Source organism: Taurulus bubalis (assembly GCF_910589615.1).
Source record: "Taurulus bubalis genome assembly, chromosome: 6".
NCBI lineage: Eukaryota > Metazoa > Chordata > Actinopteri > Perciformes > Cottidae > Taurulus > Taurulus bubalis.
In genome coordinates, this window is record NC_136594.1 from 11,617,841 (window position 1) to 11,645,127 (window position 27,287).

The following is a 27,287-nucleotide window of genomic DNA, read 5'->3' on the forward strand; positions in this document are numbered from 1 at the left end:
TGAGAATCAGTCACGTTAATAGCAACTAAATATATTAAATCACAATATTAGACATACTTTTAGCCTTCCTACACCATTGGAGGGGATTGAGAGTTTCATGTGTTGTACAGATTGCAAAGCTCTCTGAGGCAAATGTTCTATGTGGTTTGGTTGAAAAGAGGACTGCTGATGGTTAGCTGGCTAACTAGAGCCTTGCACTGAAGTAGCCTCTGTAGTGGACAATGCACTGCACCAAAAGTTCACATTTGTTACATTTGATATGCACTGACCTGATTTGCAGTCCTTCTGAATTTTAAGCAAATCATTAAAGCATGAAATTGTATATGAAATGTTATGCTACATAGATATATAGCATGTGTTATGGTAATTCAATTAATAAATATGAACTAACCACATGGTAAAGTCTATTTCTGTATACTCCCGTATAAATTTAATACTGGATTTAATTAAGAACTTCAGTGCAAAATGAACATAATAGTTACATGTTCAAAATTCCTCGTTTGTGAAAACATTCCTGGCAAATAAACGGTTTCTGATTCTGCTTCTGATTAGAGAAAAAAACCTGTTTGTAAATCACATTGAGTGGGAATTTAAAGTCAGATTTGCTGAGGAATTCAAGTTTGTATGTGCTAGCTATTATCAATTTAGTGTATCACAATATATGATTTAATCATTCAAAGACTGCATTATTTCCCATCCCTGCATACATAAAACTTCTTTAAGTGTACATGTTTGGAGGCTATCGTGCATTTTAGGCATTGATCATATAGATAAAAACAGGAAACATGCAAATGCTAAAATGGTAGCATTTGAGCTTCTTCTTGCTTTGTTGACATTACCGGGTTGGCTGTGCATGCGTTTGCTTGCTTATGCTCACGGTGCTTACAGCTGGTAATGCCGCCCTGACTGACAGCAGCATCGCAGAAGGGGCAATCGAAAATGCTCCCAATTTATTTTCTTGCACCTTTTAAGTCAAATAAGATTATAATTTTTCAGTGAGACAGTACGAGGTAAACTCACTGTCAGAGAACGAATGGAGCCCATGACGCCCTCCATTTCTATACAAACTTTTTTCTCTTCATGAAGGTGCAACACTGGGCTTCTGTAACATCATGTTGCTAGCCTGGCTCTGACTTCACTGTTGTAATTGGTTGTTGGGCTATTTAGATGGCTTCTGTAAAGGGTTGTTTGATAACCTTAGAAAAATGAACGTCAGCTAGTGGGTGTTGACCAGATATAAAAATACACCCCTGGGATTAAAGGGATTACTTATATTAAGATGACTTTGACGATGGACACCTTGTAAACACCACAATACAAAGCCTGCCCGTCAATGGCGGTAAAGGGAATGTCATTTCATCTTACTCAGACGGGTGTTTCCTTCAACATCTAGAGGCATTCCAACACGTTTGAAATACACATTGCTGCAGCATTTGAGACGTGGTTGATCAGGAGTCGTCCTTCAGACTTCAATGACAATTAGTGGCAAAGAACCTAAGGGGAGTTATTGGTGCTTGTTGAATTTGTTGTCAAACCATAAAACAATACAATATATTTTTTTGTGGTTGATTAGTAGGCCAGACTTTGACTTTCAGTGGTTAACCATTGTGGAGCAGGTAATCAGCTGGACTTAAATGCAAATAAGATGTTGTGGCCCAGGTTTATTTCCAATAATAATCCTCCACAAAGAAATCTTGTTCGACATTAGGCTGCATCCTTCATGCAGCTAGACTGTGTCGAGCATGTCGTCCACAGCAGGCCTTTACAATTCAATTCAGTTTATTTTATATAACCCAACATCACAAATACAAATTTGCCTCGGAGGGCTTTACAATCTGTACACATAACATCCCTGTCCCGGGACCTCACATCGGATCAGGAAAAACTCCCTGAAATAAAGATAGTAAAAACCATTTCACAGGGGGAAAAAAAGGGAAGAAACCTGAGGGAGAGCAACAGAGGAGGATCCCTCCCCAGATGGACAGAAGCAATAGATGTCATGTGGCCAGAATGAATAACGTATCGGAGTTACAGCACGTTCAATGAATATGAACAGGCCGCGGCTCATTTGCAGTTCGCTTTTGCTGCTTAATTCGGCTGGATACAATACAACCAAACTATTCTTTAGTTCCCTGAAGTTAACAAGCGATCAGCGGTTCTCGAGAACCCTGCGAGCAAGGAGGCTAAGCAATCGCCTACTCCAAATGGGCATGCGTTCCAAATGGCGACATGCACCAAACGGGCGCACCCTCCGACAAAAGTAGGATTTGTAATTGTGCTTCCTGGAGCCAAGCAATCAGCCTGTTTTGAACAGGAACATGCTCCGAACAGTGGGTGGGTGTAACCCTTCTGTGTCAATAAGGTCCCACCACCGTGAGGGAATCCGTGGGACAGGAGGGCGGCATTATCAGCGCTTATCGCAGTATGAACGCTGTGCAGTGAGGCAGCAATTAGCGAGCTAGTGGAACACCCAGCTGTCTATTTGTATTTATTCATCAGTTTTGGTACAATATCCAGCTCTAATAATTTGACATACGGTATACGTTATATACAAGTATAGTAGGCTGAAAACATTTTGAATTCATATTGATATCCCAACATTAGAGAACGCAGCAGGTCCATTGCAAATGTGATTAAATCCATTTGAAAGTATGTGGGCACTGTAAAAAGCAAGCAAAGAGACACTCCATGTACATTTATGGTTGATCAATAAGGGACCTCCTTCCGTGTTATCCTGATGCAGAGCAGTTAGTGGTAATGTTTTGACATATCTTTTATGTATTACTTTTATGTGTTACTCTTAGTTTCATCCACTAAACATACTCTTAACTGTTGTTGCTCTTGGCCTCAAGCACATGGTGCTTGTCCAACTCAAAGACATTTCTTAAATTCACTGACTAAAGTAATGCGTCACTGAAATTGAAAATATACATACAAAGTAGGTGTCCAGTAAAACATCAAACAAAATACAATATTTTAGATTTAGTCACAGTTTGTGAACTTGACACTTGAATGCTTCGTTTAGTCTTAAACTATTTCTTTATGACCTCCAGGTCAGTAGTAGTAAGGGTTCAAGTTGTTTTCATGTTTCAGCATGATTTTTACTCACCCTCACATGACTACACAATTTATTAATAGTACATGTGATGTGACCCTGCACGCTGCAGACCAAAGGTCTTGTTTCTCTTAAATAGGTAGCTGTGAACAGTCATAGTATAGGATAAGGCTTGATACAAATGTAATATTATATTGTTCAGTGCTGCTATTTTGTGAAAAATAATTTCAAGCATTGATTGAATTGGGGTAGAAAGTAAAACTTTTAGAGTCAAATGGCTCCAGTTAATGAGGTGAAGTGGAGCACTAAAGGTATGAAAAAAAAACTCCAGAATGATTTGGCACGGGGGGAGACAAGAGTGCTAGTATGAGACAGCTGTGTGTGTCAGTTCCTCTTGTTTGTGTCAGCTTGTGTTACAATCAGTCCACTGTGGAGAGCGAGAGAGAGCAAAAGAGCAAATATAGTAAAGGGCAGGACACACTTTGATTTACTTCCCATTTAGATCATTTCGAACCAGTCGTCTTTCCCAATCAAATCATGAGACGTTTGTTAAGCGATTTGTCTTTCAATTACATTCTCATACACTATTCTAGGTATTAATTATGTGTCACAAAAATACAGATGCTTGTTTAGTTAATCATACAAATCTTCATCTGGTAACAGCCTCACAAATGAAACCTTTATATAACATTTAATCAAATACTTTTTCGCAGGTGTCAGTAATTAAGCAACCCTAAAACATATAGCTGGGGTAACTTTTGTTAATATTTATTTGAATTAAATATTGAATTAAATATATTAATGGATAAACTCTTTTATGAAGTAGATATGGATTGTCTTTATAGTGTTCGTAGTAGGCCAACTATAGTAGCTTAGCATAGATATAGAAGTTGGTCCAAATTTGGTTTTGACCCTATTTATACCACGTGCCTTTACAGCTTGCAGTAAAGTCAGATTGCATGCATGTAAGGACCAGTCCCTGATGTGAAACAACATAAATTACCATCCGCAAACAAACAGCAGGTCACAGAGCATTTGTCACACTGGAAAAGAATTTTTTAAATGACTGCATTTTGTATAAAAATCATGATAACATGTATACTCTATGCCTTATAGTTAGATGCATGCGTGAATATAAAAGTGCTTGATGGTACATGGAGTGGCATTAGAAGTAAATCCAGTAATTGGAATTATATCAGCAGCCGGCATTAGGTTAATTTTGTCAGCTCCACTCAAGTCCTTTGCCTCCCACATCTCCATAACTAGAGTTATCGTTACAGCGACCTACTTACTGTAGAATTTGGTCCAACTTTGGAAAAACAAGCTTTTTATAATGCATATTTTAGGGTTTGAAGTGGAAACACTGTTGGGTACTTTCATAAGTAATGGTGTGCGTGATCATTCATAATATCATCTTCATTCCTCTCAAAGTAAAACTGCTGTACACTTTAAACAGAGAAAGGAGTCTTTTAAAGCTGTCTACACCCCTCACTGTGTCCAAAGCCTAATCTGTTTTTATTCCTCTCCAGCTGAAAGGATGATTTAACTAGCCACTTCTGTCATGCAACATTTCAAGCAGCAGCAAGTATGTTTTGATGGGCGGCCAGATATGTGAATGACCAGTGCCTAACAACCTCCCCCACTCAAATTACTGAAATTCGGGTGTGAGAGTTCAGTATCATCTAAATATGGGCCTTTCACTTACCACAGCCAGTACATTTTGAAGAGCCCTTTAGCCTCTGAGGCCCCGGTGTTTATTGCTGCCCTTTGGCATATTAAGTTTCAGATGTGCAAATCTCATGGCCGGCTGTGGCTGCTAGTGGAAATTTCCACTTCTCGTTCGGACAACATCTTGTGAATGTGAGGTTGTGGGCTGTATATATATATACATACATACATACATACACCTCTATTTTGGAGAGTGCATTTTGAAAAATTACACATGACAAGGGTACATTTAATTAACCTGTTTGGGTTATGTATTGGAATACGTTTTCCTTGGAAAAAAACCAAGGGTAGTATTACTCTGCAGCTTCCTGAAACTAATATCACATGGCAAATATGTGGGTCCAAGGTCCATGTGATGTGTCTACTTAATGGTTCAGCTTCTGATTATTGAAGATGAGTAAGGTACATGTATAGAAGAGGGAGGAGTGCTCTGTTCATTATGTTCGATTAAGCTCTACAGTCATCACATTGCATGATGAATTAGTTAAGTAATGGCTGAGCAAGGGCAAATGCAGTGTTCTTCAGTCAGATGTTAAAGAAGGATCTTGGTTGTCTGAAAACAGGGTTTTATTTGTGAAGAATGAGTCTATATAAAACTGCTAATATGTAATTGTGTTATATGAAGTAAAAGGTCGTAAAAACATATACATTTTACTATGTTATACAAATTGTCAGGTTCTGGTACGAAAGAGAGGACCCAAATGCCGTTGCAACAGTTTAAAGTAAATGTATTGTCCAAAACAAAACTCAGGCTTCAAAACACACTAACAGCGGCACGGACAGAGGACACGCATTAACGCACAGTACAATCCGATAAGGGGACAGGAGACAAACAGGGTTTAAATACAAGAGGAAGGTAACGAGGCACAGGTGGAAACAATGAGGGCAGAACAGGTGAAGGGAATGCAAGGCAGACAGACAATCACGGACAATCACAGGGGCTGGAAGTGCAGGGAACACAGAGGACACACAAGACAAGGACTTCACAATAAAACAGGACTCACAACAAACCAACATCATGACAGAAATACTTGTTTGAACTACTCTTCATTATCCTGTATCAAATTTTGATTTAAATATGTGGGTATCAATCTCTGCAGCTGGTATCCCTATCACATGTGAAACTGAACTGTGATTTGTGTGTATGGGCTTTAATGTATTTCCTAATTGATTTAAGGGAGTCTGCATGCTTATTTGACACAGCATGGGTCAAAATAAAACCATTTTGCAACTTAAAATAAGTGATGACTCATTGGCCAAGTGGAACATGATCCTTCTGGAAATGTACTTTAGTCTAATAGTGAAACTATTACAGCCAACAAAGGGAAACAGTTTTACACAGCGGTGTTGTCTTTGATTCACTAAGTTAGGGAGTGATGTTATCCTCAGATGAAGCAATGAGTTCCCATACATGAGGAACAGCAGCTCATTGAATGGCTTTGTTCTTTGGAAGCTTCACTGGAAAATAAAACATAATGTCAATTGAAATTCCTCCCGACCAGACCGAGCAGACTCAAGCTTGTATGTTTCTCAATCTCAGGTTGCAGAATGGTGTGTGTTAAAGTTCACAAAAGGAAGTAGAGTGGATACAAATATCTGACAGATTAGTAATTTTCATGTGTATTGAGTGCCTTTCTTCACTGACTTAATTTTTCTTTTGCTGACTAATGAATAGTTTTCTAGATACGTATCTGCAGGTGGATTTGATTAATAGCTTGTGGATTCATGCAAGTACGGCTTCCATGATTGTCCAAAGTGTTTTTTATTGAAGCATACATTTTGTTTCATGCAGGGTCTTGAAATAACTATTCTGTTGCATCATAGTTTACTCAGGAGCTCAAAACAAACATCACAAAATGTCCTTATCTACTGACATAAAAATAAATGGGCTTGTAGGGCACATTAAATCAAAAATGCTGTGGTCAGACAACACTAGAACAGGTAGGAGCAAATGTGTTTTTATGTTCTATCTTTTTATCATTTTGAGGAAGTGGCACTTCAAGGCTAAACTCTTAACTTCATAGATTTCTTGTGTATTGTTCACATTCCACCTTTTTCTGCTCTTTCTCAGTCTTTCATATTACAGAAGTTGAAAATATATATATATATATATATATATATATATATATATATATATTTGTACTCTTCCATCATACCACAGGAAACTGCACAATGACTACGAAGAGGGATTTGCCCACTCATGCTCATATCCTATGAATATGATGTGTGGTGCGTGGTATTGTTTCTGGTTTTGTAACAGGGTGAGGCCATGTGAAAATGTCTGAGTGAGAAAGGCAGTTGTTGGCAGAAATCGGATGCAAATCACATCCGCCCTTTCCCATAAGAAGACACTGTTTATTGCCAATCATCATATATCTCTCTGGGGGCTGTTTGGTCTCTAGTATATTATTCTCTGTGTGAGAAGTGTTCACAATAACATTGCATTTGGTCATTGTGCAGTAGAGAAAGCCTTGTCAGTGCTGCCTTGCTGTACATTCACATTTTTTGTACAGTTTTATAGCCAGTGATGCGTGAAAGTTTGGCTTTGGTCCCGAGTGGGCCCTTCAGTTTCAAAGAGGGAGAAGGGCAACAAGGTATTTTTAGATGCACAGGAAGCTATTTAGTAAGAGGAAGCAGTGCAACACCTCATGAATCCTAGGTGAGATGTTAAAGTGTTTATAGAAATGGAAAGAAATATCTGTAGATAAGAAAAAAGCATGAACCACAAACACATGAACAATTATTGTTTTCTGGAACCAGACTAGCCGTGTAGCTTTTGAAACGTAAATATTTCCACAAAAGATGAATGTCAGTACCGGAAATGGCTTTCTAGATTACAAAATATGTCTGGTGTTACAGAAAAGGAGAAGACAACTGAGCCTTTCTTCGCATTCCTTGATGTTGTCTTTATTATCAATAATGTCCAACCACTATTGGAATCGTGTATGAGAAAGCTCAGTGACAAAACTGACAAGTCACTGGAGGTGCATGTTAGCTCTGGTGGTGAGCCACAGTTCACTAAAGCCGATCTGCTAACAAAAATGTGCTAAAAATATCCCCGGGGGCTACAGGAGCTGCAGCTGAAAGCTGAATTGACCATGGAAATAATCACATATTGGCAAAAAGTTCAGAAGTTCATTTGGACTTAAATCCATGGTGTATGCTTTGAACATTATTTCATAAATCTGCTAAACTTCGGGGTATCAAAATAATACCATTGACAGAAGTTACTTCCATCTACTGATTAGTGGCCTCTGTTCTTACTTATCTGCTGTTTAGGATTGATTGTCGGTGTGTTGCTCTCTCCAGAGGGGTTTGTTTGTGTGTGGAAAGCATGTGGCTCCACAGCTTGTTTATGTGTTCAGATAAGCAGGGGGGAGGTTATAGTGGCTGTTTAAAGAGAGAGTCAGAGAGTGAAGCGACATGGAACCTTCATGAACGAGGCAAATACGGGCTATGATCCAAATCGGATCAACTGGAGGCAACCCACTGACAAGGCTCTTAAGGACAAGTTATGCCACTTCTCAAGGGCCTGTGATACAGAGATACAGATTGTTCTGCTCTTCAGCATGAAGGCACCACTTGGGTATGTATGTGTTATGTAGGTTTGCGTCTATACAACAATAATACGATATTATGTAGTTGTTAGTCTTGTCAGTCCTATTAGCAGGGGAAAAGCAGCTTTCAAGTAAATAGTGGTGTGCAAACAAGTATTTGGCTAGTAATATAATGTTGTTATTGGTTCTTTTTTGCAGCTTGAAGTTTGTGTGAAAGGATCATGTTAACTCTGCCGCATATTTGTGTGTTCATATAGGCAATGGCGGTTGTCTGGGCTGTGTTTGGAGAGAAAGACGGAGAGAGAAGCAGTACAAATAAGGATTATCAAAATGAAGTCATTGCATGATTTGTCTACAGCTGATTTAATTGTCGAAAACAGATAGTCAGGTGGCAAAATCAACAGCAAAAATGGCCTGCACTGTTTGAAAATATGAAATGAATTGATCCACACTTATGGGCGTGGCTTATTTAATTGTATAACAGTTGGGTTTCCCTATGACTTCAGTGCCATTGTTTAGACATTCTAGGCCCAATCCACAACATCTTGCATGGGTCGGGACATCTAACTAAGATGAAGCTCAGGCTAATATGGCCTTTGAGACCAAGAACCATCATCTCCTCTCCTGCATACTAGTGGTTGCGTATGTTCTTTACAGTGATATAAAAAGTAAAATAATAATGTACCTGCTGAGTTGGCAGAAATAGTGTCATAGTGCGACATTTACAAACGTATGTTTTAAATAGAACTTCAAGTTATTTATCCTGTCAACCTTGATGTCTTCAGCCAGGTGTTTTACCAAGAACACTGCCTTTGTGTAAAGCCATATGGAGGTGAGCATATCCTGAAAGACGGATGACACTGTCTGTGTCAACCCCTTTTTAAATGGGAGACCAGTGGCTCTGTACTGAGACTCAAAATACTAGCAGGAGAAATGTTATTTGGTGGATTCTGAGGGTAATGCTGAGACTGTTCCCCATACTGCGACGCCATAGTTAGAATATAAAGAGCAAGTTTCACTGGGATACACAGGTAGTGTAATAAGAAGAAGAAGAAGATACTTGAGATGGCTTCAGCAAATCCTCCAAAACTTTCCACTCTCCAGAGGAGTGTAGAGGAATGAAGCTCTTGGTGTTTAGTGAAGGGGAGGGGCGCAATACAGGGTTCCCAAAGGAGCCAAAGTTATTCCTGTTCTCCTCCTCCTCCTCCTCCTCCTCCTCCTCCTCTTCTCGGGGCAGGCGTAGCCACGTCTAGTTATGTCCCTTAGGCACGTTGAGTAAGAGCTCTTGACCAGTAGATTCTTGTTTGTTTGCCTTGGTTTTTATGAATCAAAAGAAATGTTCTTGGTATGCTCATACAATATGATTAATATATGTCGCTTTAATAAAGATTGTTTTACAACAAGAAAAGCTATGTTAGAACCGCACCAGTGTGTATTTTAAAACATTGTATTTTAAATAATCAAAGCTTTTTTCTGAGTGGGGCATGAAAAACAAAGAGAGCCGTAAAATACTGTAGGAACAAAGCTTGAGCTTTTCTGTTAACCATAGAATATGTAAATGAGAATATACCTATAATGTCACAGTAAGGTTTGTGGTTGCCTGTTATTACATATCGCACCATAGCCTTTTGATTTTTTGTTTTTGGTGTTGAGACAAATAAAACAAACCTCAAATGTAAAACAAAAAGGTAAATTCTATTTATTTGGAGTCTAGTGGCACTGTGAGTAAAGGATAATCAAGGCTGTATTGCATCTTTAGCTCAAGGGCATCTTTTGCCGAATGTTGTGATAGCATGATTGTTGAAAGTATATTATGACACTCCTATATAAATTGCTATTTTTAGGGGGCAATATATGCAGTCATTATAATAGTAATGCCAACAAAGATCTGGCATCCAAACAGTTGAAGAAGTGAAAATGGTTTACAGGCTGATGAAGCTAACTTTAGCCTTTACAATGAAACTAAAGTGAAAACAAACCAAACCCTGAACATTTTTCCAGCAATACTGAAAGTAAAACTAACTTGAAAGTCTAACTAAATTACCCTCAGTTCCAGTTTCACTTTGTGTCGTATAATGCTGTCAATATTTGTACATGTTTATATTTGTCCAGTCTCTAAGTGTGTTGAACAATATGGAAATTCTTATGTACTGTATGCTATTTGTCTCTCTCCATCCAGAATATCCATGAGCTCCGATTTCCCTCACTACAGTTTCAGGATGCCAAATATAGGGTTCCAGAATCTTCCCCTTAACATCTACATTGTGGTGTTTGGGACAGCCATCTTTGTCTTCATCCTCAGCCTCCTCTTCTGCTGCTACTTAATACGGTAACACCCATGCACCTGTTATCTTTGGATTTGGCTTTGCTTAAAATTATTATTATTATTATATATATATATATATATATATATATATATATATATATATATATATATATATATATATATATATATATATATGTGTATATATATATATATATATATATATATATGTATATGTATGTATGTATGTATGTGTGTATATATATATATATGTGTGTGTATATATATATATATATATATGTGTATGTATATGTATGTATGTATGTATGTGTGTATATATATATATATATGTGTATATGTATATATACATATATGTATATACATATATATACATATATATATATATATATATGTATGTATGTATGTATGTATATATATATATATATATATATATATATATATATATATATATATATATATATATATATATATATATATATATATATATATGTATATATATATATATATATGTGTGAGTTTGTGGTAATACAGTGTCATTCAAAGGTCCTCTGGGTAGACAACATTGTTTACTTACTGGGTGACACAATCATTAATATGGTGGTATGTGTAAAGCCAGTCTGATATTAATTAACCTCGTGGACTGCATTCTCCTGCTCATGCACTGCCAGGATCGAAAAGCAAAAATTTGCATAAATCTATTTAAATAAATAAATGTTCAGGCTTCCAGGGGTCTCATTTTCAAACCAGTAAAAATTGATGTTTCTCAATGTTAAGGCGTAATACTAATGGAAACTTCTCTAGTAATCTATACAGAAAACTCCAATTGAATATTGATTATTCATGTAGTTGACATCGTTGTTGTCTCAAGGGCTTTTAGTTGAAGTTGAATAATTTTATTATTACGGTATTTCCTTTTTTTTTCTTTTTTTTAGAAATATGTGTTTTTGTATGTGTCTCGCTAATAGTTATTTCACAAAAGGGCAAAATGTTTCAACAGCACAGTTTGGAGACATTGGTGACTTTATGATTTGAATTTATAGGAAACACAGTAATACTATGCTGCTTGTCTACATTATCATGATCATGGCACTTGGCGTCAAATAAACTAGTTCTATATTTATTTATTTTAAGAGCCAATTAGCCTCCTAAATGTACTCCCCATATTCCTTCTTAAATTAAATTAACATTTGCTATTCATTAAATTAGCATTTGGGTTTTTATAACTCTTGTTTGTAACCATTATATTATTCTTGTTGAATCTCCCTTTTTAAAGCAATTAGTCTTGAGTGTAATCCAGTAATTATTTCCCTACAAAGAGTGGAGATTGTTTCTAGTCATTCCCTTGCCCCTCTTTTTAATACCACTGGTCTAATTAAGTTGCCCTGGCTGCCGTTGCTGCAGCGGTTTCCTCCTGCCAACAACTAACTGAACAGAAATAATGTCCAGCGTGTTTTATCTAAGACAGTGAGAAGCTGCAGTTTCCAACAAAATTCACCCCTCGTCACCTTGCCATATCCTATCATGCAGGGCGAATGGTAAGTAGGTTAACTACTAATGTGTTCCCACACTTCTTCATTTAACTGTGAAAAGACACTTTCTGACTTTGATGCAGTACCATGATTCAACACTGGAAATCAATGTGGCCAGATTAAGTCACACAAAGCAAAAAGAGCATTTTTGCCATAAAGAGCAGCTAAAGATGCAGTCTCCCAAAGGACTGGCCTACATTTATATGAACCCGCATGCATGATGAATATACAAAGTATAGCCTGTAAGAAATTTCTTCTTTTACAAATTGGCTCAAGCTTAACTTAAACCTCAGAGGTTGTTTTAAAGCATGAATCCTATAATCTCTGTGCAGTAAGCACCATTGCTTATTTACATTGAGAGGAGAATGATGGGCCCAAGGAATTTACTTTAAAGTTTAGATGTGATAGGTAATTATTCCAACAGACAAACACTCACACAACGTTTGACACAAGGCAGACTGTCACAGAAATACTCAACTATCTTCACCAGTAAGTCCTGGGGCCACACATATATGTAAAATATGCAGTGTACATTAAAACAAGTATTTCCTGAGCATGGGGTGTTTCTGAAAGTAAGATGAATTCACAAGCATGGCCTTCATGTTTATGCATGTGCAATGTAAACCTAGATCTTTGTAACAGCAAGTCTGTAACAGCAAGTCTGTAACAGCGTAGTGCTTATGAATGTTCAGTGAGTTTACACACCTCAAAGTAGACCAAACCATTTGGACATTCTTCACTATAATGATGGCTGTCACACATATTTAACATGTTGAGTAGCCCGCTGACTACAGGCAAATAATGCTAATGATACCTTTTGAGAGGACGGTCAATCTGTTTTTCTCTCAGCTGGTTAATGTTACCCACGTTGACATTGCGGTTAAGGGCCATTGAGCAACCCCCATTAGTCACCCACAATACCCTCACCCGTGACCAAATTGTCCCCTACCCTTGGGAGTCTCTGCACCTTTTCCTGCTGACCTCTTTAAAAATGTCAGTTTTTCTCCTAGACTGTGCTGCTTGTTTTACAGATCCCTCTCACTCTGCTGCGAGAGGTTAAGGTTACTTGTAATGGAGGTAAATCTTACAAACCTACGAATTTCTCCTATCTCTCTTGTTTTTGTCCCCTTTTTCTACATATTATTCTCATTCTCAGTGCCTAGATTATCTTATTATCCAGTGTTCTTTCTGTTCTCTTTTTGTTTTGAGTTGTTTTGTTTTTGCTCATTTACAAGAGCAATGTTTATGAAGAGTTGCACCCTCTTTGACACTCATGCACAAACCAAACATGTTTGTCTCCAGATAAAGAAAAACTGCTCTTCCTTTTTTTGTCTGTCTCCCTTTGAGATATATTATATGTAAAATCTACAATCCGGTTGCACTGTATATGCCAAATTAGTATTGATCGCTATGGATTTAGAATTGCTTTGTATGTCCATTTGGTACCACAGTGTTACATTACAATAATGAGTGTCAAAAGGTAATTATAAGGAAATGAAATCCATGTTTGTCATTGTTCTTTCTTTCAGGACTGTATGACTGCTTTCTCTCTATTTAACGTACTCAGTTGAAGAACCCTTACTAATCAAGAAGATGTTTTGTTTTTGCGTTTCTCCAGGTTACGGCACCAGGCACACAAAGAGCTATATGCATACAAACAAGTAAGCACTCCAGTGACACACACGCTCACACACACACACACACACACACACACACACACACACACACACACACACACACACACACACACACACACACACACACACACACACTGCAGTTCAAAAATGTAAACATCACAGTGAGCCCCTCTTGTCCCTAAATGTTAATTCAGCTGATCCAAAAATGTATTTGCAGACTCTACTGGCAGCTGCGGATATTTCAAGAATTAAAATAGATTTGGCCCATTTCAAAATATTTACAGGTTCTCTGAAAATGTCTGCCCTTAAACTGAAGGGAAGCAAGTGGCTCAACTGGAAAAAATAAGTTTCACAGTTTATTGGGACAGAGCATGCCAGTAAAGAGTGGCCTGCAAAGCTAGTAAGAGGAGATGATGGAGGATATATACATCACTCTCATGCCCTTCAATTATGTAATACATGCATGCAAGGATACCCAAACATATCACATGTACACACACATCGGCATAGTATATACTGTGATGACCATTAACTCTGTAAATTGTCTTATTACCTCTTGCCAGCTAGAACGATGAATCCATATATTGTAGTACATATGATCTTTGTGGCCCTTTTCAGCCTGAATGGTTGTTTTTTCCTCACACACTCAATATTAGATGCTCAGTCTTTTCATTTATTTTCAGAAGAAACTGGTTTCTATCACCCGACTACAGTGTTATTGTCATCCAGTGACTAACCTTGCTTTATCTCTTATCATGCCTCTTAGGTCATTCAGAAGGAAAAAGTCAAAGAGCTAAATTTGCACGAGGTAAGCACTCATCTTCTTTGTTCAGTTATTATCAGTTGATGATACTTTATTCCAAAATATCACTTTCTTTTACCAGCCGGCCTATCTCATGTATGGAACATTCTGTAATGTACCCTTACAAGTATACACTGTACTGTCATATCATCTAATATGGACTAACTAGTCATGTGCTACTTAAATTTACCAATGCTTTAGCCACAATGTTGGTAATTTACTCAGATATATCTCCTTCTAACACATATTCTAGACACCTCTGTCTACCTCTCTCTGAAATTACTTCTTTTTTTTTTAAATGAGATAGTATTTTTTCAGGGAGTGCAGTTAGTGACAGTGTGGGCTCCATGGTAGCTCTGACAGCTAGAAAAGGGTACATTTGTGCCGTCATTATGAACATAAACATCCTTAGCTTTGATTGTAAATGGTAGCAACTCTTGTTATGTAATGTGCATCAGGAGCAGACATATGCCATCTCAGAATATATCAGGAATCGTTTGGACTATCTGCACAGCATGGTTTGTATTTCTGGGCTTCCGTTTTTGTTTTGTTTTATGGGTTTTGTCTAGTTTGGCAACACTGATGACAAACACATTGTTAGTTATTTCACATTCAGTGCATCTATCTTGACACACTGCCATGTGAAAACTAGCATCTCGTGGTTAAGTGTTGAGTGTTCTCTCTACCATTATTACGTAATGCTGTAATGCTATAATGCTGCAAGCAGAAGTCGGTGAGTAAAGCAGCCGCATTGGCTTTGCAGCGAGGAACACTATCTCTTTAACACCGTAGTGCAAATGAAATGTGAACAATACCATCTTGGTGTGTGCTTTGACACGTGGCTTACCAGTTTATTGTCATCAGTGTTGTAATTTCCCGCGGCTCCATCAGGCCCCAGTCTTTTATTCTTTACGTTGTTAGAAACTAAAAGAAAGCATCAGAAGGTGTCATGTGAGTGGAGACTGATGGACTTACAAAGCTGTGTATAAGGACAATAATAACACACACACTAGCCTGCTGAAAGATCACCCTGGAGACATGATTTTAAACTGAATTGAACATATTTAATCTCAGTATTTTGATAAAATATATCTACAATAGGAGTGCTATTTGGGGATCAGTTTACTGGTCAAGTCATGTTAAAGTTTGTGTTACCTGATCAGTTCTAATTTTGTGTGTGAATATTACATTGACCCCACTCTCCATTTAACTGTCCTATATGTTGTTTGTTAATAATACCCTAATGTAAAGGATTTGTGACATACAATGTGGTATGAAAGAGATTCTGAATCAAAAATGATAATGCAGCACCAACTAATACCTTTTCAGCCTCTTTTTTTTAATCAATTACAGTTGTACAAATGTGCATACATGTGTGCTAACAGTCAGTATATACAATGGGTGCTCAAACCACCCTCAACAACACTCATAACCAAGTAACACCAATTGCCTATAGAATGACAGTAGTACTCCACTGATTGCCATGTTCTGTGTTAGAGATTGTGGTGGGCCTTTCATTCAGTTTGCGCTCAGCATCTGTGTGTAATTAGTTTCTGTTTTACAAAGGCAGCAAATCATTACCTAATCGACTACTGGGACTAACTTTTACACTGGAGAGAAAATGAAGGGAACTCATAACATGCAAATAAATGAGCTTAAAAAAGAATCAAATTAAAGTTATTACACCTGAAAACAACTCGGCTACAATTACATAATACTATTGTACAATAATGTAACATTTTCAATATCTGTTATTGTTACACATCCACTTGTAGAAATATTTGTAAAGCTAATGCAGCAGAAAAGTCAATTAAAAGAGATTCCGTGATGAAAAATGACATCTGGCGCAAACTTGGACTCAAGGATGAACTGATGTGAATTAGGTGGTCAGAACTGTGACCTCACAACAAAAACTCAAGAATTTAAATGCTGATTATGACAAATTGAAATGTCTAATGGGATAAAATGATGACGTTTAAAAAATGTTAACAGACATGGATGTCACGCACACTTTGTTCCGAATACCCACTGAGGTTAACTAGTCCCTATAGTGGCCACAAATAGCTTTTGAGGATTAGCCTATTTTTAGCCTGGGTTCTTCTCTTCTTTTCACAAACTCTATTTTAATGTTACCCTGTTGCTTGCCTCTCTTGGACCAAGCTTTTTAGAAAATTATATGTTATTTTATTTCCGCTCAAATTTGTTAAGTAATTCATTTGTACCACATATGTTTTCTCTGATCAAATCCATGATCTAGTAATGTTTTTCAATAAAATGAAGTACATGTGTTTTGCATTAAATATGTAACTAAATCCTCCAGGGTTTATTCAGTTAATCAGGAGAAAGAGATTCTGTCAAAAGTTGGTCAAGGGTGTCAGATCTCAACAGAATGACAACGTAGACAAGGCACTGAAAGGAGCAACAGGATATATGCACAAATAAAGAGAGCAAAGCAGACATCTTAACAGAGAGTTGCTCAGTGTCCCGAAATCATCAGGAGAGAAGAGCCCCCATGCTGTCCTTTTCATCCCTCCTTATCCATCCACCCCCATATTGTAGAGCTGAGAAAAAGATACACTGTGTGGCTAAAGCCAGGGCTGCATGGTTCGACAGCCCCAAAAACTGTGTGCCAAATCAGAACCCTCTTTTATGGAAATGTCACCCAATGGTTGGATAAAGTATTGTGATGGGAATGGGGTGAGGATTTTTGCCAATTTATTTCACAATTTGAAATCTGTAGTTCCTTATGCACTGTTACCCTTGTCATTGCAACTCTAACGTTGGTCTAGAAAAGTGGTGTAGTCAGCCATGTCCTACCTACATTATACTGTATGTGATGTTGTCAGTCGCTTCTTTTCCCCTGTCAATAATGAGTTTCACTGGGAGGTTAGATTTATGCCAGCTCTATCCTATGGGCCAGTAGCTCTGGATTGTGATGGGAAAACAAGGAGATTGCATATATAAGTTGCCAACATGTCCTCTCTTTTTAGTTTGAAAGAGACAGTTGAGGTCATTAAACCCTCTGATTAGTATGCCTCCTGAACGTCCATTATCCATCTCAGCTTCCTCTAAATAGTTGAAGAGACACTAGGCAGACTCAGAACACGCTGAAGAGATAACTGTTGCTGCCTCTGTAACCTGGACCTACAACACAGGGGGAGGAAAGGATGGATGGATGGATGGCTGTGTTATGTTGTTCTGATTCAGCAGATTCTCTGCAATTTATCTAGAAGTGCAATGTGTTCAGCCTGTATGATACCCAGAATATACTGAATCAATTGTACACACAAAGCATCTTTTATCATGTATTTGCAGTAGAAGAACAATAAACCAGCAGTCAGTTGTTTAATAAATAGAAAATATATTCAATAGATGACAAAAAGGAAGTTTACCAACATTCTCTCAGTTTTTGCCAACTTGGCAAAGTCTGCTAAAGATACATTTACATAATTTGACAATTATTGAAAAACATATGTTTTACTTATTGATCTAGATTTCCATGAATAATCCTGTCACACGTAGCCAAAACAGTGAGCTAATGCTATCTGGCAAACATGTTTGCGTCAGCCTGTTGAACGTGTGTGTGTGTGTGTGTGTGTGTGTGTGTGTGTGTGTGTGTGTGTGTGTGTGTGCGTGCGCATGTGTGTGTGTGTGCGTGTGTGCGCGCGCATGTGTGTGTGTGTGTGTGTGTGTGTAAGACAAACAGTGCACAAAAAGACAAAGAACTCCAACCTGTCCATCAGGACTGCCTCAGTCAGGCATAAAAGACTGCCATTATCTCTACTATCAAACTGTTATCTATGATCTATCTATTATCTATCGCTATCTATTATGGCAGAAGCTAATAGCATTGAGATCATAGACCCACAAAGTTGGTTAGAATGTAATGAGCTAAATAATCAGTGAAAATGTGTCTGTTTTCCTTCAAAGATAAAGTTTTAAAATGCACAAATTGTCCTGTGTGCTGTGATGTGAGTCCACTTTTATGGCTGTGGCTCTCTTTCAAATTTGTCATTCTTTCTAAGTCCCATAACCTGGAAACCTTGCCACTAAAGTAAGCCTGAACAAGTCCCTAGTGTGAGTTAAGTCAGAGTTATATAACGCAACACAGTTTGTCAGTTACTACTCTGTTGTTTGTGTCATTTTTTTTTGTGGATGTTGGCCACAGTTGTCTTTTTCCATGAGTGCCTGACCTTGGTTGTTTGAATAGTTTGTTTCCAAACCACTGACACAACATTCAGATTAAGACTGAAGAAAAATAACAAATACCAGAGAACAACCAAACACATTCAAAGTTGTTTCACTCCTCCCCCCTGAAAAATATCTCTAAATTCTCCTCTCCCTTTCAGATTTGTGCAGTGTGCTTGGAGGAGTTTAAACAGAAGGACGAGCTGGGGATTTGTCCGTGCAAACATGCCTTTCATAGGAAGTAAGTATAAGGTTTTGTGTGCATCCATGGACACATACACACAAGTGCACGTGCACAAAAGAAACATGGATCAGTAGAGATTTCCTTAACAAAGTAGTACATTTTCATGCATCTTTACCGGCTCTTAAAAATTTAACCAAGACACAGAGAGTAGATAGAAAAAAAGAAAAGAGACTAGAGCGACATTATTTTCAAGTCATTGCATAGATGGACTGCATGTTGGTGATGACAATTACCAAAAGTTAATGATTAGATATTTGTTGTACATAGAACTAAAGGCAAGTGTGTATCAAATGCAGAACTTCACAGGACATGATGGATTGCTTTAGCTAACTTCATCCCCCACACCTCCCCCTGTGCCCTGACTGTTTCAACTGAGTTGTTTATGTCAGCATGACACCTCCCTTGGCCTAGTTTCCCCCCAGTTTCAGCAAGAGAGTCACCACTCACTGATTCCACTGTATAAACTCTCCTTTTAGTGTGTGGTAAGTAAAGCCATGCTGTAAATTAGTGTGGTTGTAGAATGTGATTGTCACATTTGTTCAAACAAATGTGTGTTAGTTGGACTTAAAACCCTTCACTGCTGTTCATCTGTATTATAGATTTTTTTCAAAGTCATGTCCTATTAGAAAGATACGTTTGTCAGTGCCCTCTGGTGGACAAATTGTGTAACGTCTACTCCTTTTTTTTTATATCAACGCAAACATGTATTTTCCATTTCTTGACTGAAATTTCTTGTAAAAAAAATAATACCATATAAAACTAATACACATGATATTGCCACTAGTGTTTCAGTGTAAGTAAATTACGTACTGTTAAAGCGCTTAGAGTGGTGGGAAGACTAGAAAGTGGCCATTACAAGTATAAAGCCTTTTACCATTTACCATAAGTCTGCCAAGCTTGTCAGCAGATATAAGTGTTGACACATGCATTGGTGTAGTTTGTGTCCTAATGTAAGTCAAGCTAACCTACGTTTTAATGTACTGTACCCCTTCTCATACCTCTGTATTTTTGCCTTAGTCATGTGCTCACTCCCTTTGCTTTCTTCCAGGTGCCTCATTAAGTGGTTGGAGGTGAGGAAAGTGTGCCCGCTGTGCAACATGCCCGTCCTGCAGCTCGCCCAGCAGGCCGGCAGCACGGATGCTCCTGTGCCAATACAGCAGCCTCTACCCGGCATCGAGAACCTGGTGTAGCAGACTCCACCCCTCACTTATATTATAATACACGACAGACACACACAATTACACATCCCATCACTCATACTCTCACTTGTACAGGTACACCTTTGGTATGAGTCTATGGACAGAGCGGAAACACTGGGGTTCATCTGCAGATACTCTCAAAAACTGTTACTCTTCCGCCATCATCCCTTCTCTTATTCTTGCAATGGTTCAAAAAAGGATTTGCTTCTATCAGTTCTGACTGATTATCAACCGTAATAATGTAGTTTTCTTTCCGCGGACAATGAAGAGAATAGTTGATCTTGAAGAAGTTTCCTTCTGGGCCAAGGTGTGGTCGATAACTTCTTCTCAACCAAAGCACTTTTCTGGGGACACCAGCTTAAGACCAGGAGGGAAAAAAACACAAAAGCCAAGAACTACAGTACACTAACATATACATTGTTTAACTTTTTTTTTAACAAGCACTTTATGATAAGGCAAACCTTAATTGCTTGTGATCCCAGTAGCAAGGTTATGTTTTGTATTGTATCATTAACTATTATTTTTTGTATAGTAGAAAGCCACATGGACTTTGATTTTTAATTGGTAAACTTTGATTTGTAAAGAAAAACATCTGAAAGGGACAACAAAACCTGTCAGTAGATAGATAGTCAGGAAATGTGGATAATGCTTTTAGTTGTAAGTGCACACACACACATACGAAATGAAGCTCAAAGCAACCTTGAGACGTTGTCTGATTAAATGTGAAAGGTTTGAATGTGTTGAAACAGAGTTCTTCACACTAAGCCAATATCATTTTTCCCTCATTGATGGCCTGTTTGTCATTCATTACAATGTGACTGTTGTTGCTATCCTTTGTTATTATTCTGTCAATACAGGAAGGTGATAGAGTGAACAAATTATATTTCAATGAAAGGAATATACAGAGTAACTTCCACCATATACGAGTGCAGGCTACATCCTGTTACCCCAGAACAACTATTCTCGATCTCTCCAACAGGAAGTCACAGTTAAAAGCAACTACTTCAACTACTGCGATTATTTAAACCAGTATTAGTGTGTAAAACCTGGTGCTTTATCTTTAAAACTGTTTTACAGAACAAACACCAGGAAGCCAATGTTAAACAAAGATCTAAAACACATAACATAAATGTTCCACTTTTATTTTGTTCTGCTGCATCATTTTATTTGATTGAAGCTGTTCTGTGTGAATGTTACAGTGGTTTGCTTCAGATTAGGGTTGAGACACTTCAGAAAACAACAGACGCCAAACTATCGTGTTGATTTATCTCAAACTAGCATCATATATCCTGCTAGAATAGGTTGATACCTCAATTTAGGAAGAGAGCAGGATGAAGCAGTTCTTTACTGTTCAGATCCTACTTACAATGTTCTGTATACACAGTTGCAGTTACTTTTGCTTCTATCCAAGTAGAATATTTGTATTTATTTTTGTATTTATTATAATTTCTGGTACAGCTGCATAGAGTGAACGAGTAAGTGGATTAACACCTGCATCAGAATTACTGCCCTCAGCAGATAATCAGCATATCTTTTGGTCAAGAAACACACGCTACATGCACAAAGGGAGGGGCTTGAGCTGCCCCTATGGACGGGCTGCCAGAGAGTCCGGGGTCAGCAGGTTGTAATGAAGCAGCATTTTCATTCATGCACACACACACACACACACACACACACACGCACACGCATACATAAAGAGTAGTTCTGCTTTTTTGCTGCAGTATTCTGGCGCTTTCGCCTCTCTCCCTCTTTCTGTGCAGTACAGGATGCTTTTTGTTTTGTGCCACACATACAGTAACTCTTAAGCCCTGCCAGCTTTTGTGGTTATGTTTTTTTGTCCTCATCCCTTGTTAGCCGCATTTGGTAAATGGGCTGTGTGTCAATGTGCTGACCTGAAACGGGTAGCTAAAAAAACAGTTCTGCATCAAGAGTGATGGACTTAAGATATGTTGGAGATTTCCTTTGACCTGTGATATGTATTGTCAAATGACAATACATGCTCATTACAGGCACAATCCCTGATCCAAATGTAAACAAAAGAATAGTCCCACCATAAATAATGTAAACTAACACAATGAAATACAATTAAATCAAATTGATCAATGTGTTTGGCGCTATAACAAGGTTTGTTTCCAAGTTGTTTTATGTTCACAAACAAATAAACAACCTTAAACAGGCTTATATTCTAAATTGAAAAAAATATTTCTATCTAGTCTTTTGAAATATAAGCTTAAAAAAACATTGATTGTGCATTTAAGAACACAACATTCACTATTAGACTTTATTCTCCAACACCAAATAGAGTCTCACAGGTTCCCAACACATTTACAAAGTGACAAAGGATTTTGTGATCCTGTGTGTAGCGTATTAGTCATTTGCCCCATACCCTTATCAAGGTCCAGTCCTCGGACATAAATGTAGCGTAGTGACACCACTGATGAAGTAGTCACATCTTAAAGCAACTTAGAATTCAAGAAAAATATTCTTCACATTAAACTTATTTGAACAAAAACAGCCACGATTACAAAAAAATTGGCAATTTCAAACCTCTAGTTTATTAATGATTTAACTGTGTGATCAGAGAATCATTTACATTGCCTGTTAGTGAAGAGGTAGTGGCTTTATGTTGAAGGAAATAAGCAACATCAGCTTCAGTATGGTGTGTGATGTACAGTGTTTGGTACCTTTTTGCTTCTTAGTCTTCGGTTATGAAGACACTGCCACTGTTTAATTGAACTTGTGTGATACTGCTAATTTTAGAGTATGATAACCAACATTTTCCTTTAAGCCATTATCCTCCAAACCTCTCTACACAAGCGATACATCAGTGTGTATTTCTGCCACTGTCCCTGAAAGACAACATATCTTGATGCTCAATGATACATGTCTTAAAGTTTTGTTCCTGCTCACGGTTTTGTCTCAGAATGTAAGGTGCACGAGAGAAACGCAAGAGGAGGAGATTTAATGTGAAAGCCTGCTATTTTGAAAAGTCAAGTTGTCACTGATATCACCATTGCTAAATGTATGTAGACAGTAGTAGTGTATTTATACATAAGGTGCACAAAAAAATGCTCCTCCATATAAACCAAATGGCAGCTGAACACTTCCTGCCATTTGGCCATCTTAAGTGTTGTTAGATTGTAAACACTTTTAGCCTTTCCACCAGAACTTCCCTGTTTCCTTCCTGTGTGCCGTCCTAATCCTACTAAAAACAAAGTGCCAATCCAAAATGAACTGTTATGAAATAAAGCCAGTAAGAGGAAAGGGGAAAGGGGGGAGTCTTTGTCACAATATGGCCAAAGAAGCTAGCATGAATATAGTAAGTAAAGCTCCCCGCCACTGAAATCATTTACGTCAGTGCTGCTTCTGAGTTATCTACACTAAAAATAGACGAGACACAATGAAATGAAATACCACAGTCGGGGACACCACTAGATATATAAAATGTACTGATACTCAAGAGTAGAGAGCGTCACTAGGCCATTTATATGATTGTGCCTTCAGGGCACAATGTTTGAAGGCAAACAGTGTTCTGGAAGAGTATAACAAAACTGCTTTTATTAAAATGAATGTGGTGCCAACATCCTGCATAGATGAAGGGTTTCGTTATCTTTCCAAGGTTGGTTTTAGCAACCAGACCATTTAGGTTTTTTAATCTCTATCACTGCCTCCCTGAAGTCAACTTTCCTCTTGTGGTGTTATTTATTCCTCTGAGGCTCCTCTAGGGCCCTTTCAAGTCACAGATAACTTCCTGGCTCTTTGTCCAAACAAACCTTGCTACCTTTACCAGTGTCAAGCGCCACTCCCCTACCCACACACCCCTTTTTGTTAACACTGGTTAAGTTTGTGGTCTCTCACAGACATTGTTTGTAAAACTAAGAATTCTGCAGCAGAATATTTTTGGAGACAATTTGCTGTACAGTATTTGTAAGCTCTATTTTTGTATATTGCTATTTTGGAGAAAATAATATGCCTTTTTTTTCTTTTCTTGTTTTTGCTAATTTCATGTTTAAGAAAATGTTGCATGTGACTGACTTGAACTGTAAATAAATGTCCAAGTTTTGGAAAGATTTAGGCACTTTTTCTTTCATGCAGTGAGCTGCTTGAGCTGCCCCTATGGTTCAGCAGGTTGTAATGAAGCAGCATTTTCATTCATGCACACACACACACACACACACACACACACACACACACACACACACACACACACACACACACACACATGCAGTCCAAATGTCTTTCATTATTTGAAATACAATATAGTTTGTATATTGAATACAAAATAGTATTTGGTGCAAGATAATAATTTGTCTATCTCATACAAGCTACACAAATATTTTTTTGTATAGATGTATTCATGATGTCATGAATATCTTTGACTTTATTTTATACTGAGAGCAAGTTGTAAAGTTGACCAGCATCATCCTTAATTAAAGAGTGTGTAATTCCACCACCTTGTGGTGAAACAGCGTTAGTCTAAATTTTCTGCAATACTGGTCTACATGATGGCCATATTCACATTTTCATTTTGGTCTCACTACTGATATTTATCATGCCCCATAATGTCAAGGGCTTCAAAATGATGAAATAAAAACGCTCACAAACAACAGAGACATCTAGTGTGAAATGTTTACTGATCCTTCACGTCTCAAGCCTTTGAGATGTGTATTACTATATATATATATATATATATATATATATATATATGTATATGTATGTATGTATGTATGTGTATATATATATATATATATATATATATATATGTATATATATTGCTGTTCAGATATACAATAGGCACAGTATGTAGGCTAAAGTTACACATATAACAATGTCGAGTTTATGATAATAAAAAAAGAATACCCCATCAAATTCAACGCAGCAGAAACAAAGAACGTCTTTCTTTATTCTATGCATTATTTTCTCTGTCAAAGTCTAGCGCCTACGTTACCGACAATGCAACTCGACTTGATTTGACTTGATGTAGTAGCTTATACCTGTAAGCCTCAAGCAGAGAGGAGGGGCAGGTTGTAGAGGTCTGGTAAAATCCCTTCCTTCTTACTCCGCACAGCCTCACCGAGACCTGTAAACAAACTTTAATTGGTCATTTGGAGTAGTTGTCACTGCCTTTTCGTTCACATACTCTTATCTATACTGTATCTTTGCAGGTAGGTTCGTAAACATTCACATAACGATTCCTGTGACTGACAAGTTTCTTCTGACTGACATGTGACCCTGAGATTTAACAACATGTCAGTTTTAATGTATGTTTTGTTTCATTTTGCACTCACTGTTTATGTTATGCCTTGTGAATATACCCTGTTTATTTGTTTCACTGCTGCACCTCGAAGAATCTTACATCTGATTAACTGATTGTTTATCAGCAGCCAATCAGCGTTTCTTGGGGATGACTGGCATTCGCTTTGACTATAAGATCGTTCTAGAGAGTTCAGTGGATATGTTAGGGATCAGAGTTGGCGATAAGGCTGTTCACCATTTATTGTATACCTGTAAACAAACAGTGATGCATCTGAAGTCTTTCTTCAGAGCTTTCTGCCAGAAATACCTTCGTTAATTTCAGTCAGGTGGCCCCTTTCATGCAGAGAAGGTCTAGCTTTCCATAATTCACCACCCAGTTGTTGTGTGCTAAGGCGGTAAATATTCTTAAATAAATGTGTGTTTAACTCAAATATCACAAACTAATTGACACACAGCAAACGTGAGGCCAGGTGGTATTTAAGCACAGGAGTACTTGTCTTGGTTTCTGGGATTCCCGTCAGAATATAATTGAGCTATAATTTAGGGGCCCGCACACAGATTTTTTTGACCCAAGGCCCAAAGTGGGTTTAAGTGACCGTGTTAGGCAAGATCTGACCATCTTTACTCACTTTCCCCTATTTGTAATGTAGACAAGGTGTGTCTGTTCTCTGTGTGTTTGAGAAAAGAATGTTTTCATCCTTTAATGTGGGTGAGGCCTGTTTTAGTTTGTTTAGCAAATAGTCCCAATTCATGTCATTGTCGCTCATTGTGATGAATGGTGACACACCTAAAACACATTTAAGATCATTAGTCAGAAACTGGTCTCACTGCTTGATTATCAAAACAGACATTAGAAAGAAAGGTAAAAACATGATTTTGTTATTGCAGAGCGAGGATGAAATACCAGTTTGCAAATGATAAGTTGTTTAGAGATAATTATATAACACAGGATAGGCTGTATATTTGTTTCAAGAGTCTGTATCAACGTACTTGTTGACTGAAAAAAATATCGATCACTCTATTTATATATATATTACAGTTTGTGAAAAAGGCCATTTTAATATAATTCATAAGGAAAGAACGTGCCTGTGAACTGGGCAGGAGACGTTTTTAATGATATATAGCAGTTGATTTAAAAGTTATGACAATAAGAGAGCACAAACCAAAATGTTCCAAGTCTTACCAAACTTTTATTTTTATCAACATTTAAACACACTGAATCATCTAGATTTGCAAAACCTATCAACACGAGTGCTTCATAAAATGTTATTAGGTTGCATACTATGTTTCTTTGTGGCTAACAATGACTGTATTCTGTAAAGACAGGTAAAGGCAACTACCAAGTTACAATGTAAAGAGCGACTTGTAGACAACCCCACTAAAGTAACACACGACAAGACTGCTCATGTACGTGAATCCAGTGTGTGCAGCAGCAGTGCTGGTGACAGTGGTGTTAGAGGTGGTTGAGTTAGTGGTTATCGTTGCTGTTGTTGCGCCTGCGACGGTCGTGGTGGCCGCTCCTGCTACGGTCGTGGTGGCCGCTCCTGCTACGGTCGTGGTGGCCGCTCCTGCTACGGTCGTGGTGGCCGCTCCTGCTACGGTCGTGGTGGCCGCGCCTGCTACGGTCGTGGTGGCCGCTCCTGCTACGGTCGTGGTGGCCGCTCCTGCTACGGTCGTGGTGGCCGCGCCTGCTACGGTCGTGGTGGCCGCTCCTGCGACGGTCGTGGTGGCCGCTGGGACCGTGGTGGTCGCCACTTGAGCATTTGCTGATGCTATTACAAAATAAATAAATATGCAGTGGATTTACC

At 38.0% G+C, this 27,287-nt stretch overlaps 1 protein-coding gene across 2 annotated transcripts; it reads left to right on the top strand.

Annotated features, from left to right (window-relative positions):
- The first annotated feature begins 8,264 nt into the window (after nucleotides 1-8,264).
- Nucleotides 8,265-24,293, top strand: rnf24 (ring finger protein 24). Of its 2 annotated transcripts, XM_079219706.1 has the most exons (6): nucleotides 8,265-8,369; nucleotides 10,520-10,669; nucleotides 13,772-13,814; nucleotides 14,557-14,598; nucleotides 18,942-19,021; nucleotides 20,073-24,293. In XM_079219706.1, the coding sequence occupies exons 1-6, from the start codon at nucleotides 8,353-8,355 to the stop codon at nucleotides 20,212-20,214; spliced, it is 474 nt and encodes a 157-aa protein (XP_079075832.1). In that variant the 5' UTR covers nucleotides 8,265-8,352; the 3' UTR covers nucleotides 20,215-24,293. The 2 variants fall into 2 exon arrangements, with proteins under 2 accessions (XP_079075832.1, XP_079075831.1); XM_079219705.1 differs by lacking the exon at nucleotides 8,265-8,369 and having other exon boundaries at nucleotides 10,188-10,669.
- Nucleotides 24,294-27,287: the final 2,994 nt, after the last annotated feature.